Raw genomic sequence first — 19,030 nt, 5'->3', positions numbered from 1 at the left:
CTCATTTGATCCTCTAAACAATTCTTTCTCGTAGGGGCTAATAGGGGAGGGGAAGGGAATAAGTATTTATTAAGCACTTTCTATATGCCAGGACCTGTGATAAATGTTTTACATATATTATTTCATTTTATCTTCATAACAACCCAATGAAGTAGATGTTATCATTATACCCATTTAAAAGATGAGCAAATAAAATAAGAGAGGTTAAGTGACTTGCCCAGAGACATACAACTAATAAGTATCTGAGGTAGTATTTGAACTCAGGTTTTCTTGCCTCCAAACCTACTATCTCTATCTCCTGTGGTCACTTAGTTGCCAATAGAAAAATAGAGAAAGCTTTCCAATACTTTGATTACTGTAACTGTTATTGTGTATATGTGTATATATGTATGCATATATACACATAGGTGTGTTTATGCACATTTAACAATTTACAGTTTTTTAATGTTTTAGTTATCACATTTAAGTCTCATAATCAGCTTGTGAAGTAAGTACTCCAACTATTATATTAATTGCGGGGGCGGAGCAGGGCAATGAGGGTTAAGTGACTTGCCCAGGGTCACACAGCTAGTAAGTGTCAAGTGTCTGAGGTCACATTTGAACTCAGGTCCTCCTGAATCCATGGTCGGTGCTTTATCCACTGCGCCACCTAGCTGCCTCCTATTATATTCATTTTAAAGGTGAAGAAACTGGGTGTCAGAAGAGCTAAGTGATTTACCCATGGTCACACAGGTGGAAAGTACGTATGAGGCATATCTGAACCCAGATCACCCTGACTTCAGAACCTTTATTACTACACATTGCCTCTTGGATGCACATTCTCATTCTGGGATGGCAAGGACAAGAATAAGGATACTTATCATAATGAGCCAGAGCCATCAAAAATGACAGTGGCAACTCTCTGGTGAATCAAAGGTAAAAAAAATAAAAAGCATACTAACTAAACAGGACTTAGAAATCCTCTATTATGCTACATGGTAGGGGAAAAAAACTGTTCTGCCTTTTATACTCTCCTATCAACCAGGGACAGTGCTGGATTTTGAAACTGCTTTTGTAGCCAAGTGACAATCTTGCCTGGTCAATAAAAGCTTTATTCACAGAATAACAGATGACAAGAAAACAGAGTTTGAGGTTATCTAGACACCTTACGGATTTTTACAAAGATAAGCAGCTAGAACATTATTACGACTTCTGCGAGGACATATTCACAGATCTTTACCCTTTAACCAAGAAAGGTTTGCATTTCCAAAGGATTTTTGCCTGAATGTGAAAGAGGAACATTTAAAAATATTATTTTGCCTTCATTTCTGAAAAAAAATCTTTTCAAAGGAGAAACCCTCTCCCATAATATTCTGACTGATTTGAAAGGACTTATTCATGTATCTGTTTAAAGCTATCTATTGATCTCTAAAGTTCCATTTAGCTTTAAAAAGCTATAATTTTGTATTAGAGTAATTTTCTAAGTATAGTATAATGAATTGTTATTATAGACACAGACATATCATGGCCCAAATTCTTCCCCTCAAAACATAACTAAGAGAGGAACAAAATCAGCTTACTAACTACCTTATTAAGTCAGTTAATTAAGAAGCAATGTGATATAATGGGTAGAGGGCCAGTCTCCAAGGCATGATCTCAGCTTCAGTCAATCAAATATTTATTAAATGTATGAGGCACTATATTAAATGATAGAAAGATAGATCCAAAATAATAATAAGGAAAACAAATACCTACTCTCAAGGAGCTTACATTGTTTTGGTGAAGACAACATGTATCTATGCAATTATATACAGAATTTTTAAAAAACCCATATATTTGGAGATGGAGAGTGCTAACGTTGGAAGAGCCAGAAAGGCTTCATGGAGAAAGGGATGGTTGAACTGCAGCTTGGGGGAAGTGAGGAATTTTATGAAGCACAGTTAAAGCACAGTTATGAAAGCACAATTGCTTTCCAAGTATAGGGATGGCCAGAGAGATGATGGATAGAGAGATAAAGATGGGCTACTATATAGGGAAAAGACAGAGAGAAGGCCAATTTGGTTGGGCCATAGAGTGCAGAAAGCAGGATAACATAGAACAATACTGGAAAGATTGATTGAAATCAGATTGTGAAGGGCATTAAGAACCAAACAGAGAAAGTTATAATTGATCCTAGTGCCAACAGAGAGCTACCAGAGTTTATTGAGTAGGATGGTGATATGGTCAGATCATAGCTTAAGGAAAATTATTTCGGCAGCTCTGTAGAGGATGAGCTGGAATAGGGAAAGACTTGAAGCAAGGAGACCAATTAGAAAGCCAATGCAATGATCTAGGTGAGAGATGATAGGGCCCAAACAAAGGTGGTCAGCTATGTGCTTAGAGAGAAGAAGCTGGATACAAGAAATGTTAATGGAAGTAAAAATGTCAAAGTTTAGCAACTAATTGGACACATGAGGTGGAAGAGAGTGAAGAGTTGAGGATATGGGCAGCTAGGTGGCACAGTGGATAAAGCACCAGCCCTGGAGTCAGGAGGACCTGAGTTCAAATCCGGCCTCAGACACATAACACTTACTAGCTGTGTGACCCTGGGAAAGTCACTTAACCCCAATTGCCTCACTTAAAAACTGAGATCACTGGGAGAGTAATATCTTCAACAAAAAATATGGCGGTTTGGTGGTGAGATTTTAGAGGAAAGCAAATGAGTTCTGTTTGAGATATGGTATATGGTGAGTTTGAGATGCCTAACGGGCATTTGGTGATAGGGCACTGATGCTAAGAACAGTGAAGAGGGCTGGATACCCAAACCTGTGAGTCTTCTGAATAGAGGTGATAATTAGTTCTACCTACCTCCTTCATTTTACAGGGAAGGAGATCAAAACCTGGACAGGTTAACTAACTTGCCCAAGATCACATAGATGAACCCAGATCCTCTGACTCCAAATCCTACTCTTTCTTCTGTTCCAAGGGGAAAAAAATTGACAAGGACATGGAAAAGAATGCCTGCTGGAAAGAATGCCTCCCTAAAACCAGCAATTGAGCAAAGAGAGCCCTGACAATGCTATAAAAACAATATCATTATTGCTGTTTTCTCTGTGCTGCTACACAAGGGCTGGCTGCTTTACAGAAAACATAAAAGATGCACTTTGAAAATTAAAGGTGCTTCCTTGTTACAGTCACCATTGCTGTTGTTTTGGTCATTCATTGTTCATTCTCGGGAAAGTTTCCCATCAGGACAAGCCCCGTAACTGAGAGGCTCACAATATAACCTTTTCATTTCTACTTCTCTTGTCTCCCTGAACCAAAAAAAAAAAAAAAAAAAAGAAAGAAAGAAAGAAACCAAGCTCTTTTCTTTTCCCATGAGTCTATTTTATCAGGAAAGTCTTATCTCCACTTCTGCAGGTTCAGTGCCTACAACAAAGAACTAGTTGGCTCTCAAACAAAATGGAAATAAGAAGGGGGACAAGCTCACACCGGTAGGGGCGGGGCATGAATGGGGAAGGCAAATGGCCACAGGTGCTCTTGTGGACTCCCTTCTAACAAGGTCTGCAGGTTCTCCAGATTTGTTCAGCAAATTGGGGCTAGAGCAGCTTCCTGCCTCCTCAGCAGCTGCTATGTCTGCAGCTCCCAGAGCCACTGGAGAACTGTCCATCACATATACCTCTAAGAGGCTGAAGGTCAAACTGGGGGAAAACATGGTCATAGATACTAAACTGCACTGATTCAGAAAAGTACTCATTGTTCCATATTTGTTAGAGGAAATGTGAGTATACACAGAGGATTCCCTAATGGAAGGATATTAAGCATGGTACTATAACCACTGCAGAAGAGCAGTTATCCCAGGCTCAGCCATGACACTCACAATAGGTGACAGACCATTGCGTTTGAACCTGACAAGTCTGAAGCAAGGAGATATTGAAGGATAGATAATGAAGTGAAGCTTTTAAGGCAGAGAAAGTGCCTTCTGCAGAGCATGAAAAGAATGTAGCAACATAGCAAAAGAGCTATGTTTTATTTGGGGGTAAGGAAAAGAAAGGGTATATGGGATGATCCCTTTCTCTTGCAACATTTGCCTTCTCTGGTCCTGCAATCATATCCCAGGGAAAGTTAGAGGTTCATTTCTTATTAAATCAATGAAAGCATTCAATATGGTATAGTAAAAAGGACACGGGGGGGGGGCAGTTAGGTGGCACAGTGGATAAAGCACCAACCCTGGAATCAGGAGGACCTGAGTTCAAATCCAGCTTCAGACACTTGACACTTACTAGCTGTGTGACCTTGGGCAAGTCACTTAACCCTCATTGCCCCACCCTAAAAAAAAAGGACATGGGATTTGGATTTTGAAGACCTGGCTCTGAGTTCTGACTGTTCCTCCATAGCTGTGTGGTCTTGGGCAACTCAGTTAATTTATGCTTCAGTTTCTACATTTGTAAAATAAAAAGGGGTTGACTGAGTGATCTCAAAGAGCCCTCCCACCTCTAAATCTATGATCTGTGACAAGGGAACAATACCAACCTGCATAAAAAATCCTAAAGAAATGAACTAGGTTCAAAAGACACTTTTTTGTGTTCCATAAAGAATAAAAATGACTCTATGAAGGGCAGGGCTCAGCAGACTCTGGCTGAGCTTAAAATCACTACCCCTCAGGGAGAGCTCCTCAATAGTTGTGACCAGGAGCAAAATTGCCCATTTGCCACATCAATTGCATATCTGGCCTGGCAGAATTATCAACTGGGATTCAGGAAATTCTGTTCCTAATCCCCAAATCCTATCAACCTCCCTTTGGTATCTGCTTGTAGAGAGACCACCTGCGCCTCCAGACTATCAAAAGAAAGCCTTTTGGGAGGGTGGGTAGGGGGGAGCCAGTCAATGACTCCTAAAAGAGCATAAATAGGCATCTTACAGCTTGAAGCTCGTTTCCCCTCAATTTCAGCCTATGAGTTTCAGCACACTGTGTTTGCTTCTGCTCTCCAAGTGCTTGCCAGCCTTGATCCTGGATCTGTTTTCAAGGACCTCTTTCTGTGAAACTTCCTGGCTCCTAAGCATGGGCTCTAAACTTTTGTCCTTGCATCAACTACTGGCTCCTATTTTTCCTCTGGTTCTGGACTCTTTTTTTCAACTTGAAATTTCATTCTCCATTTTTGAGTGAGGTGCTAAAGGCATTGAGGAAAGCAGGAGGGTGTCCTGAATATTGGTAAATGGAAGAGACAAGGATTTGGAACAGGTCGATATCACGAGATGGTAAGATCTTACACAATATGACAAGACAAGTGATAGTCTCATTGGGTTTACTGCTTAGCACTGCATTTTAGGAAAGTCATAGACAAACCAGTATACATTCAGAGGCTGGTCTCTTGGATAATGGAGAGATTTGAAATTATGCCATAGGAAGATAGGGGGCATATTCTACCTGGAGAAAAGAAGATTGGGGTGGGCTACAGCATGTAAACTACCTTTAATCATTGAAGGTCTATCATGTACCACTAAGTCTTGACTGGAAGATGGGAAGGCAGAGCAAGAGAGCTAGAAATACATCCCAAAGCTGTCCTTCATAGAGCACTCAGAACTTTTTTATAGGTAACTATTCATTTTATATCAGTGGTTAACTTGGTTTTAACCTGAACATGAAACATTATGCTCCCACACTAGTTATCCTCTAGCTCCCTACCTCTCTTCAGTTTCCTTTTGTGTATTGTCTTCCCCCATTGGATTGGAAGCTCCTTGAGGGAAGGAACTGTTTTTATTCTTTCTTTTCTCTTTTCATTTGCATCTCCAGTGCTCAGCACAATGTCAGGATTAATAAATGTTTATTGATTTGAATTGAATTAAAGTGATTAATTCAAATAATGAATCTCCTGAAGTGGTCATATTATTTACAAACATCCTAATCAGTACAAGTAATGAGTCCTCTGGAGTGGTTGTATATATTTAAATTTACACTATTCAAAGTCATAATTATGTAAACTATCGTAATTGGTTCCAACTCAAAGGAAATATGGGGGGGGGTAGGACTTAACTAATGTGACCACTTTATGGGATTTATTATTTGCACTAAGCTGGATTTAGCTGTAGTATAATGATTAGACTCGCTTTGTTTTTGACCAAGATTGAAGATGCAAAGGAAAGAGTCTTGGATTTGGACTGAGAGGGCCTGGTTTGAGTCTTGTCTCTGCCACTCACTACTTATATTAACTTGAGCAAGTGGCTGAAAGGTTTTCTACTTTAGTTTCCTCCTCTATGCAACAAGGAAGATAGACATGTCTTTCAAGGTCCCTTTGATCTCTAGAGATATGATTCTGTGATCCTAAGATCCTAAATGGGAACCACAGGGTGAAGTTGTAGAGTTGCAGATTTTGGTACAAGGAAAAACTTCTTAACAGTGAGAGAGAATCAGAAAGGTGACTGGGCTATCCTGAACATAATGAGCTCTCTATCAGTTGAGATCTTTAAGCAGATGCAAGGATCAACTAAGTAGATCCCAGCTAAAGGAGGTGGCTGTAAATTACTAGCATTAGGAAAGTAAGAAAAGAGTTTGAAGGGTTTTTTTTTTTAATAGAGTAAGGGAAATACCAAGTAGAAAGAAGCTTATACAACAAAGCTTCCCAAAGGATCTAATTAGATTGTTGGTAAGACAAAGCTTTCACAGATGTCTCCCAAGTAATTTAGCAAGCTTGATGGGAGCACAGAAGGACCAGTAGAGAGGCCAGGGGAAGGTAGCCTTCACAGGTGGTTTTTGCTTGTTTGATTACAACAGGGTATGACACTGGAAAGACTATGGAAGGTCTCCTCCCTCCAAGCCCAGTGTTCATTACTCTTGTAGCAAACCAGTGTGCAGTGGCAAATACTCTATTTTAGTCATGATAAAATAAAAGAAGAACATGCATTTTCCTGGCGACTACTTAGATATTCATTTATTAGCAGGGTGGGATTGTGTAAACAGAGTCAGATTTATGCAAAACTGTACTGAGTTGTCTTTGATGCCTTCCTTCTTGCTCCACTTGGCCATAGAAGACAAAAGTGGAAGTAAAGCATGGATCCATGGAGGAAAAATACTTCCTAACAGTGAGAAGTATCCCAAAGAGAAATCAATTTTCCCTCTGGATCTGTTCTGGATACTTCTACTGCTGTCTCATCCTAGAATGTCCCTCAGTCCCAGGGTCCTCCTTGCCCCGAAACAGCCTAACATTCCTACAGCTTGTTTCACAAGGTCCACACTCCTCCTCCCATTGGTGCTAGGTATCTGGTTTGTCTTTCCCCCACTAGAATACAAGCTCTTTGAGGGCAGGAATTGCCTTCCTTTTTGCTTGTATTGCTTGTATCCTCAGCACTTATCATAGTGTGTGGCATAAAGGATGTAATCAATAAATGCTTGTGTTCTTCCTGCCTCACTTCCTACTTTCCATCCCCTCTACCTTTCCTTCCTCCCTTCCTCCCTCTTCCTTCTTTGCTTCTTCCCTTCCTTTCTTTGATTCTCCCCTTTCTCACTCCCTTCCTACTTTCCATACTCTCCTCCTTTCTTTTCTCCATTCTTTCTTCCTTCCTTCCTTCCTTTTTTTCTTCTTTCCTTGATCGGTAACAAGTTCCCTATCAGTGAAGATATTAATTGAAGGTTTGAGGACTACCTGTTGGGAATAATCTAGAGGACATTTCTGTTCAGGTATGGATTGACACAGATAATCTCTATGACCATGATTCTCTAACAAACCTAAAATGGAAAACAATTGGTCAATGCATTATCCTCTTGAGGGCATTTAGATGCTAATAGGACACTTCCTGAGATGGAGTGCCTTAGGTCAAAATAATAAATTTCCTACTGTGGAATGTTCAGGCACTGTGCAGGGGCACTCAGGGAGAGAATCCCCTCAGATCATATCTACTTTGCTTAAAGATAACGTTGGCCCTGTGAAAGTATGACATACAGTCCTCTCATTTGATAAAACCAAAATAGGACATGGGGATGCCTTATCAGGTAGCCTATTGTCAGAGATTCACAATGAACAAAGGTTCATCACCACCTTCAATCCATTCTAGTATTGCATGAGCCTGGCAATAAATTCTTCTGTTAATCCACCAAAAATTTCTCTTTCTCCACTTACCTAGAGCTTGAAAAGACCAGGCAGAAATTGCCTCATAATCAGGGTAAATGTTTAAGATCTGGCTGCATCACATTTTTAAGTTTAATGTGCATTATTAACATTTTTCCCATCACTTTTTAAGTCTAGACAATCAACATGACAACCAGATCCTGATTTGCAGTGTTTGCCAATATCTAAGGTTCACACTAAAAATTTGACCACCAGAGCCTGAACAAGATGGCTTTAGCATATCTCTGCTCACAATCATCTTTTATATTTTGTATTTACTTTTTTTTTTTTTTTTTGCGGGGCAATGGGGGTTAAGTGACTTGCCCAGGGTCACACAGCTAGTAAGGGTCAAAGTGTCTGAGGCCGGATTTGAACTCAGGTACTCCTGAATCCAGGGCCGGTGCTTTATCCACTGCGCCACCTAGCTGCCCCTATATTTTGTATTTACTTTTAAAGAAATGCTATGTAAAATTTCTGTTTAAAAATATAACCTACAAAACCAACTCTGGAAATGATTCCAATACAAAGAATCAGTAATAAAAACACCACAATTTACAGAAGGGGTTATTGCATGACTATTCAGGCAAATTCTGGGTCAAAGATAAGCTTGTGGTAAATGCAATCACTAAGTATATGGTCATATATTTTGTTCTGGAAGGGAACTTGAATGTCATCAAATCAAACCCCATAACTTTACAGATAAGGAAACTGAAGCATGAGGTTACATGACTTACCCAGCATCCCATAGCTATTAAATGTTCCAGGCACAGAATTTGAACTCAGGTCTTTATGACCTCAAGTCCAATACTCTTATCTATCACACCACCTAGCTGATTAAGTATATTAAAACATCTTCCAAATAACCCTTTATGACAGAACTCATTGGCCATTGTTAATAACTGCATTTCCTCAAAAATATTCTCATCACCTCTGCCATGTACTACTTCTGTGACTTTGGGCATTTCTCTGAGTTTCAGTTTCAGAATTTGCCATTTATTAAAAAATTAAGTACCTACTATGTGGCAGGCATTATGCTAAGCACTAGGAATACAAAGAAAGGCAAAATCAGGAGGGTGGGCTAGGTACTTTATAAAGTCTGAATCAACATTCCTATAAAAGACGAAAAGAAATAAGAAGCCACACATTTTAGAATCTTCCAAAACCTGATGGAGCAGATGGGGAACATGAAATGGGAATACAATTGAAGATTAAAAGGATCAAAGTGGGCAATTCTTTTGTCCCATTAAGCACACTACACAAACCTGAGACTCTGACCTGCTCAGGATGACATTTTAAGTAGCTTTCAGCTTTCCAAGGGTGATATTGCAAGGCAATTACACAAAATGTCAAATATCAAATATGTAAGGATTGGAAAAGGAGATCAACTTGCAATGACTCCTGGTGAACAACAACTGTAGGTGTGCCCTACAGAGAATGGGCACTTCTATAAAGGTCTTCAAATGACAACATGATGAGTTTCACAAAAGGAATAGTCATCCTTAGTAAGAGTCCTAATCACATTGACTTCATAGAGAAGGATGCAAATCACATTCAGTTTCATTTGTTTTTACCATGAATCTATAGGAGTATGAAAGTGTCCAAATTGGTATAGACCAATATAACCATGTGGTTCTTTCTAGTTCTCAAAGGTCTAGGATTCTTCATAAAATTAGACTATCACTGTCATCATCAAACAATTAGCAGTGAATATCAGTGTAGTTAAACTAGAGGATAGGAAATAAAAAGAATGTGATTTGAACCAGAGGTCCTAGGTTCAAATCTTGAATCTCTTTTAGAAGTCATTTGTGAAATCTTTGACAAATCATTTCATCTCAAGGGACAGACCTTATTTGTAAAATGTGGGATATCATGTAGCTCAGAATTCTTACATTGGATCCATAATTTTAATGTATATTTTGAAAACTATTTCAATATGATTGATTTATTTATGATTCCATATATTTTATCTTATGCTTTAAGAAAAATGATTCTAAGAAAGGTTCATAGGCTGCCCTAAATTGTCAACAGGTCCATAAGAGCAAAAGTTAAGAAGCCTTGTTCTAGATAATCTCTCTTTAAGCTTGGACATTATGTTTCCTTTAAGCTTAGACATTATGCTCCCATGAATATTTCTTAGGGAAGTATTCAAGGGAGAGAAAATTTTAGAGCAAAACCTATACTGAAAAATGAATGCATGTAAGAAATATTTTTGATATATACCTAACTTCATGTTTCATATTTTAGAGGGGAAAATTTCAGTCATTAAAATCTTCTCATAGAGCTCTTATTCCATTCTATGTAACACAAGTATTCTGAGGATTAGAGTTTGGGAAATGGTAACTCAGGAAATGGGGCAGCTAGGTGGCTCAGTAGATAGAGCACTGCACTTGAATAAGGAAGACCTATCTTTATGAGTTCAAATCTGGTCTTAGTAGCTGTGTAACTCTGTGCAGGTTACTTTAACCCTGTTTGCCTCAGTTTCCTCAACTGTAAAATGGGCTACAGAAGGAACTGGCAAACCACTTCAGTATCTCTGCCAAGAAATCCCAAATGGAGTCACAAAGAGTTGGACATAATCGAAATGACTGAACAAGAATAACAACAAACTCATGAAATGGTGTCAGGGTTGGAGGACCTTTGCAGTATGGCATGGATCCTCTGATGATCTGATACTGGAAATTCTATGATATCTAAAATGTTGGTTGGGCTCAGTTTACTCACTCCTTAAAAAGACAAGGAATTAATTGAGAAAGGGTAATTTGATCTCCTCTAGAATCTGACCTATTCTCCAGGTAACACTTAGAACAGTAGGAGGTAAATGATTTATGCCAAATTCCCACATTTTTTTGGATATTGAGGAGCTGAAGTGAAGTGATACTCTATGCTATCTCTCCAGGTAAAATGAAAAAAAAGAATCTGGCACCTTTGAATTCTGAAATCCAGATGAACTAAATCAGACAATATTGTTTTTGTGCCTCCTTTCTTTGAAGACCTCTCCACCTCTCACTCCATCAATATAAATTTTGTATATGTAGGGCTTATGTGCCAGGAAGAGTAGGCTATACCACTCCATCGATGTATGCCAGGGGACTCTTGGTCTATGTACAAGGGAGAAGCTATTTCTGTATCAGAGGGGTCATGTGGGTTTCAGAGGAAAGATAAAGAGAAAAAGAAATATAATTTGGACCTAAAGACGTAGGCAAGGAAATGGGAATCAATGCAAGATCGTTTCAGATCCATGCAAAAGAAGCCTGTAGTCAGTCATTCAACAAGCATTTATTAAATACTTACTATATGAAGGTACTATACTGAGTGCTGGAGATAGAAAGGTAAGAACATGGTCCCTGCCCTCAAGGAGTTTATATTCTAATGAGGAAGCCCACATGCAAACAACTATATATAGAAGATAAAGATATAGTACAAATGGGAGGTAATCTCAGACAAAACACATTAGTAGCAAGTGGGAAGGGGTTAAAAAGGTTTCCTGAAGAAGCTAAGATTTGATCTGAGTCTTGAAAGCCAGGGAAGTGAGGCCAACAAGAGGAGCTAAGAACGAGGAGTATTCCATGCATGGGAGACAATCAAAGAAAAGAACCAAAGTTAGGAGATAGAGTATCATTAACAAGGAGGAGCAAGAAGGTCAATGTAGCTGGAATATAGAGTACAGCAAGGGGACTGAGGTATAAGAAGACCAGAGAGGTAGGAAGAGATCAGTAACCATTCTTGTATAGACACAGACCTGAAGGGAAGTACCATGTAGCTAATGGTGAGGTGAACTGGCAGCAGAAAATATAGTGCCATAGGACAAATCAATGGGAGCAGCAGGGCCATGAAGAATGGAGAATGACAGGATGGTCCAGAATAGAGGAGCAATGAGGCAAAGTATTTCAACATGGAGGAGCACTCTGGACTTTTCTCTGGATTGTTACTATGAGTTACATGGACTGTGCAGGTTCTGGGAGGTAGAGTTTGATCAACTCCCCCATTGTCACAAGCCACAAAAAGGAGTGTTGTAAGTTGGTCAGATAATAGAGGGCTTTGTGGGAAAAAGGTTAGGGTATTTTCTTGACTATCAGTGGACTCAGTTGTGAGTCCTTTTTGTATATTTCTTTTATTAGTAAATCCTTTTCAATCTGTAATGCTCTTGTTACCCTCAGTATTTTCTGGGGAGCTTAAGGACCTTTGGAGGAAGCAAAATGTACCAGATGCTAAAGATCCTAGGGAATCACTTAGGTGGGGTATTGAGCCATTGAGATTTTTTTTATGAGAGGCACCCCCAGATCATTACTGGGTCCTGAGATCAGGAGGGCTGCTCCAACACCAGGGCCACACACATATCCACTCCAGGTAACTTTCAATTGTCTGTAATATAGAGTAAGGTCAGAGGGTAGAGGGATAATAAAAAAATTTATCTGGCTTTGCAATTTATCTTGTTATTCAATTTGTGGGTTAAGAGCATCTGGTATTTCCTAATGGTGCTTTGTTTAGGATAATATGAAAATTCATTGGCATGCTCTGAATGCACATCAACTTATGTCAAGGGGAGATGCCCAAGAAACATCCTGGGTGGCAGATATAAGTCTAGGATTTAAAGTCAGTGTGCAAATGGGAAAAGTGAAAGGTGCTTGAAGTTAATGAATATGTTACTAACCACTAATACACCTTAGGTGAATATCTCCCCACTGCAGAGCTTCAATTTTTCTCATCTGTAAAATGAGTTAGACAAAAGCAGGGGTTCTTAATCTGAAGTCCATGGATTTTCAGGGATCCAGGGATAGATTTCAATCCAGAAGTTGGGTGGGGAAAAATCACATCTTTATTTTGACTTTTTACTTTATTTTTACTTTCCTTTGAAAGCCTATGTATTTTATGTTATATTTTAAAAAACATTACTCTGAAAAGGGATCCACAGGCTTCAGCAGATTTCTAGAGAGGTCCATGACACAAAAAAGTTAAGAACCCCTAGACAAGAGGTCATCTGCAGCCCCTCACAGTTTTCTCATTTTTGAGTCTATAACCTGCAGTTACATACAGAAACAAAAGGACACATATGTTCCTAGGACCCTGGTTGAGAACTTTGTTGTCCTAAATTATAAAGTTTTAAGAACACAGATGGCTCCTCTTTTTCATTCTGCTGAATTTTCCTAGCATGCAGAGGGGAGCTTATATTCAAGGGTTTGTTGAAACTAAACTGATAAATCACCCAATTCAATAGGAAGCTGGGCAGCTTTGGCTTGGAAAACATACTGGGAAGCTTCCTGCACATGGCGATTCATGTGAACAGGGCACAATCTATTGAAAACAACCCCTGCTCCAGAGATCAGGTGGATGAGAGAGGAGCTGGAACTCTTTGCCAAAAGGTATAATTAGATTTCGAACAGGGCACAACATTTGTCTACACTCAAATATGAATGGCCTTCTCTAAGATTATAGAGGCAGCAGGTGTTTCCTTTCAAGTGAAAATGACCTCAAAATGGCCAGATTTCCTTCAGAGCAAATGTCTGTGTTTCAATGAAGTTCTCCGATTCAAAAATTAAAATCATCATCATTATCCAAAGAACACAGATTAGATGCTCTTCTATGAATGGAGAGCAGGCTTTGTTCTCTGAGAGTTTTCAATCTAAAATGGGTAATGCTGACAGACAGATATGGATGAGGACAAGCTGACACACAAACCGTATAAACAGGCAAATCAAATTAAAGCTCACAGAGGAGCACAATGGTCAAGGTAGAACACCTATCTTACCAATTCATTTCACAGAAACAGTAAGATGCAGTAAGATATTAAGAGTACTACTACATAGATCAATGGAGCATTAAGAGACCTTAGATATCTGACCTTGTCACTGCTCTACCCACAAATTTGCAATGGCTCCCTATTTCTTCTAGGTTAAAATACAAAATCATGAGCCTTAAGCTCTTAGGTTCCTTAGGGTCCTTTACTATTGGGATTCCATCTACCTTTCCAGTCTTATTTCATAGCATTTCCTTCCCATTATCTCTGTGGCCATTAAAGTACTTAATGCTAAGTGCTTTATAAATATTTATTGACTGACTGATTCCAGTCGAACTGTCCGGTTAGAGTTTCCCATGTTTAATATTCCATCTTCTACATGCCTGCTTTTGTCCAGGCCTGAAATTTGCTCCCTCCTCAGTTCCACACTTCAAAATCCTGAGTATCCTCGCAAGTCAGGCAGGCAGGCAGGCAGTAAACATTTATTAAGGGCTGACTCTGTTCCAGGCACCCTGCTAAGTGCTGGGAATACAAAGAAATGCAAAAGCCAGTATGTGACCTCAAGGAGCTCACAATCACCATCTCTTAGGTGACACTTTTCCTGATCTACCAAATTAAGATCACCTTCTCGAAATTACATTGGACTTGGGGGCAGCTAGGTGGCGCAGTGGATAAAGCACCGGCCCTGGATTCAGGGGGACCTGAGTTCAAAGCCTACCTCAGACATTTGACCATTACTAGCTGTGTGACTGGGCTTAACCCACATAGCCCTACAAAAAAAAAAAAAGAAGAAAGAAAGAAAGAAATTACATTGGACTTTTAAAAATATACATTTTATATTTACTTACTTGAGAATAATATTGCATTTGCTCCCTTGACATGAAAAAAAATGTAATCTCCCTGAGGCCAGGTACTATGACATTTTTATCTTTATATTGACAATACTCCGTACCGTGATTTAAACATCAAAGGTGCTTAACAATTTTTTAATTGAATTGATTTGAATCATATAGTCCAACCTTCTCATATTATAGATTAAAAAAAAAACTGGGGCCTAAGAGCAAGGAAATCATTTGCCTAGGGTCATACAGTGAGTTTAGCAGGGGAGACAGGACCACAATCTAGATCATCTGATACCCCTCCCCTGACCCTGCATAATCCTTGTGCATTACAGACAGACAGAAGCAACATGGTAGATAGAGGGCTGGCTCTGGAAGTGAGGAAGACCTGGATCAAAAATCCCACCTGTGACACATACTGGCTATTTGACCTTTGGCAAGTGATATAAGTTCTCAGTACATCCAGAATACTCTTTAAATCTATAAGTTGCAGAGAAGGTACAAATATGAAATGGGGGAGGAAATTGCTCAATGGGAGATCTGGGCACCAATGAAATCATAAGTGGAATCAAAAGGAGGGAGGGAGAATGTGTTTCATTGCCAATAGGTACATAACAGACAGTATTTAATCTAGAGAATAAATAAATCTATGGTACATTGAGGCACTTAAATAGAGGCAGTAGGAAAGTGCATAATGGAAAGTCCAGTGGCCTGGGCATCAAGGGACTTAAGTTCTAGTCTCAGATCTGATGCTATATGACCAAGGAAAAAGCATTTGCAGTTTGTTTCTCAAATTCTTCAGCTAGAAAGGGTGTAGGGTAGACTATATGACCTCTAAATTTCCTTCCAGTTCTCTGATTCTTTGAGGGACCTTTATGTTTTTTGTTTGTATTTGTTATAAGCATTTGTGCAAAGTAGTGAGTGAAGTGAGGGGTATTTTGTCTTGATGTTTTTTTTAATCGTATTTGAAAAAGATACCATGGGAAATTATGTAGTTCATAAAAGAAGTCACAATACCTGCCCTCAAGCAGTTCCATTCCTGCTATGAACAGGATGCAGACTAGTGACCAGCTAAATTACAAGAGAATGTAGTTGGTTTTTTTGTTTAGTTTTGTTTTGTTTTTTTGTTTTGTTTTGTTTTGAGGTAATTGGGGTTAAGTGACTTGCCCAGGGTCACACAGCTAGTACGTGTTAAGTGTCTGAGTCCGGATTTGAACTCAGGTCCTCCTGACTCCAGGGCCGGTGCTCTATCCACTGCACCACCTAGCTGCCCGAATGTAGTTCTCTTTTATGAAATCTGGGGTTTTATCTTTTTTTTTTTTTTGTACCACTACCAGCACAAGGGAGCAGCCTTCTTGGTCTAGATGGCCTGTCCGGAAGAGTGGTATCTGAGGCTACCTCCTAGTGAAGTCTGAAAGAATGTAGGTCACCCAGCTAGCAGCAGAGGACAAGGGGAAGGTCCCTGGGCCACCAGCTTGCAGATTGTGCCCACTGTGATACTTGTCAAAGGGAAATTTGCCAGTTTATTTTAAATCCCCTCGTAGAGCTGATGTCAATGTGTACCCTTCATCTTCACAAGGGAATCTGGAGATGAGGGTAAGCAGTTTCATTTAATCAATCTTGGCTTTACACTAGTGGCCTCTCTGGCTGTTGTACCTAATGGTATTGTCACTTTTTGCAGTGGCTGGTATGAAAAATATTCTTACTTTGAGTGTTTGAAATTGTTGAATATTGATTAAATCCCTAAAGTGCCACAAGCATGGGACATGTTATAAAAAAGAAGGCCCTAAACTAAAAGTTTAGAGAAAAGTGTATGTGTGTGTGATACTTTTCCATTGGTTATTGGGTCAGGAGATTTTTATTCAATCTTCTCTTACCATTCCAACTGAAAGTACTCTCTTTTCCCTTAGATGCCCCAAATCTTACCTGTCCTATTCATATGACATTTCCCTTTTACTAATTTATCTTATAATTTAGTTGGTCACTTGTCTGTGTCCTGTTCCTACCAGAAATGGAAACTGCTTGAGGGCAGGAATTGTGATTTCTGTTTTGTGCTACATAAGAGAAGCCATACACAGCTGGGCCCAGAAATAGGACAACACTCCCTAATACTGCTGAAAGAGTAAAATGTAATTAGAAAGTATTTACCAAAATAAATAGAACACAATGTTAATGTGTGGTTTTCTGGGTCAATACTAGTGGTTCCCACTTTTTATCTGAGTTTGATACCACTGTACTACACGACACCTTGAATCAAGCAGATGTTCAAAATAAATTGTGGAATCACAGAATTATTGGATTTCAGAACTGGATGTTGATTTTTAAAAAGGATCCAGTGCCAGATAGCCCAAATTAGCAGTTCCTAACCTATGGCCTATGACTTTGGTTTTTAATTATATTTTGATAAATTCATTTCAATATAGTTTCCTTTGTAATACAATGTATTTTATTTTAAACATTTAAAAACGTTATTCTGAGAAGGAATCCATACTTATGATCATTGTAATGGTTTATGCAATTTGAAGTTGGTGATAAGGTTGGAGCTGTAGTTTGGGCCTTTGAATGAATAAGAAGTTTAGACTTCATTTTCTGAACTAATGCTCTATCAACTTTTTCCCCGGGAGAGAACTCATTACATATGTGTATATCTTTAACTATCATAGCTCCCGAGTCTTCATTTCCAGCCTTTATCTCTTTCCCATACTTCAAATTCCTAAAAGATATGTTTATAAGCATGTCCTGTTATAACCCCCAAGGAATATCCTATCCAAACAAATCATTAAGTTTCCTTCGAGACATAAAAAGATGAATAAGAAGATCAGAGCACATCTTGAAGGAATTTACAATCACTTTAGTGTCATGGGGATAATAACAAGAATAACAACCACCCACATTTTTATTGAGCTTTCCAGTGCTTTGCACACATTTCATTTGAGTCTCATAATAAAATAAGAAGTGAAATACTGAAGTTATCATTATTCCCATTTTAAAGATAAAGAAACTGAGTATGCCAATCATGCTCATACAATTAATAAATGTGAGAGGTGGGATTTGGACTGAGTATTCTTTGGGCTCTGGGTCTAGGATTCTTTCCACTAGACCTTCGAATTGTAGTTGCTACATGGCCATATGCTTTGGAAAGACTGAAGCTCCCATGCTATAACTTACTATATCCTAATTTAAATAATGGAAGATGGGTCACATATTGATGATCCTTTACAGTACAGAAAAATTCTCTGAAAACTTCTCTAACAGAATTATTCTAAGATTATAACAAAAGAAAAAAATGGAGATTCAGTTGAAATGTACCTCTGTCCTATGAAAGTGTCCTCCTCCCTAGGAAAGTGCTGTCATGAAGACTAAAAAGGTGCTCAGGACTCAATGACTGTTTGGGATCTGGTGACAATGAACCTGGGCCGAGGCTCAGCAATGAACACCATGATTCTAGGGAAGGGAGGGAATGAGGATACTTTACCATCCAGTGTACTCAGGGAGTCCTTGTCATTCCCTGGCACAGACACCAACTTCTGAACTGACATTCCAGAACCCGGTCTTAGCTCTCTTAAGCCTGTTTGCAGGAGGAGAAGTGGTTTTGCCTTCACGCCCATTTCTTCCTCTTTGGAGAAGGCTTCATTGTATGGTGACAGAAATCGATTACCAAAATGAGGGCCATCTCTAGTCCTGCCAATGGAGCCTTTATCAGGGTTCTCCTCTGCCACATTCTGGGCCATGTAAGCCTTGAGAGCAGCAATCAGATTCTGTTTGTCGAGATCTGGGTCCAGGTTGTAGGAGAATGTGTCTGGCTGGACTTGGCTGAAGGCCCTCAGAGACGGATTATCAGGATAATTTGGATGAGATATGGGAACATAGGCCAGCTCAGGGCTACTTCCTCTGGCCTTCTGTACTATGTAGTTTAGTAGACGTTCTGGGAAGAGATTGTTCTGGAAGAGACAAGAAAAAAAAAAAAGACAAAGTAAAATGACTACAAGTCAGCAAGAATCTGCACTTAAGTCATATCTCTCTTTCTGGGACGATGTTTGGCACTGAGCTTACATGAGCATCTTCACACACACACACACACACACACACACACACACACACACCCCAAAACAAAAAACAACCACTCAGCCTGATTTTCATCCTATTAATTTCATTCCTCATTTCATGGCAGCTATTTACAATTAGTTTTCTTGATCTCAAATCAGTTCTCCCCCAAATGGTTGCCTGTCAACTCTAGGCATGTTTGGGGGAAGGTCTCAGAGGATTTTGTCCGGGAGTCCCCATTGGATTCCAGCATGTATTGTCTGCCAATGAATTATTTCAAAAAGTATCATTCTTTTTAAAAACATTATTCTACATCAGAGTAATTGCAAGGACCTCTCATTTCATGGCAAAAA

General features: G+C 39.2%; 1 protein-coding gene across 1 annotated transcript in view; it reads right to left on the bottom strand.

The window, feature by feature from the left end:
- PTPRN2 (protein tyrosine phosphatase receptor type N2) overlaps positions 1 to 19,030 on the bottom strand; it is a 1,559,908-nt gene that overhangs the window by 880,572 nt on the left and 660,306 nt on the right. The window contains exon 6 of the mRNA XM_043965830.1: positions 18,109 to 18,574. Coding sequence (XP_043821765.1) covers positions 18,109 to 18,574 — 466 coding nt within the window. The remainder of the gene's footprint in view (positions 1 to 18,108; positions 18,575 to 19,030) is intronic.

This window comes from Dromiciops gliroides, chromosome 5 (assembly GCF_019393635.1).
Source record: "Dromiciops gliroides isolate mDroGli1 chromosome 5, mDroGli1.pri, whole genome shotgun sequence".
NCBI classification, from domain to species: domain Eukaryota; kingdom Metazoa; phylum Chordata; class Mammalia; order Microbiotheria; family Microbiotheriidae; genus Dromiciops; species Dromiciops gliroides.
The sequence above is the reverse complement of the archived record's forward strand: the minus strand, read 5'-3'. Positions and strand labels throughout refer to the sequence as shown.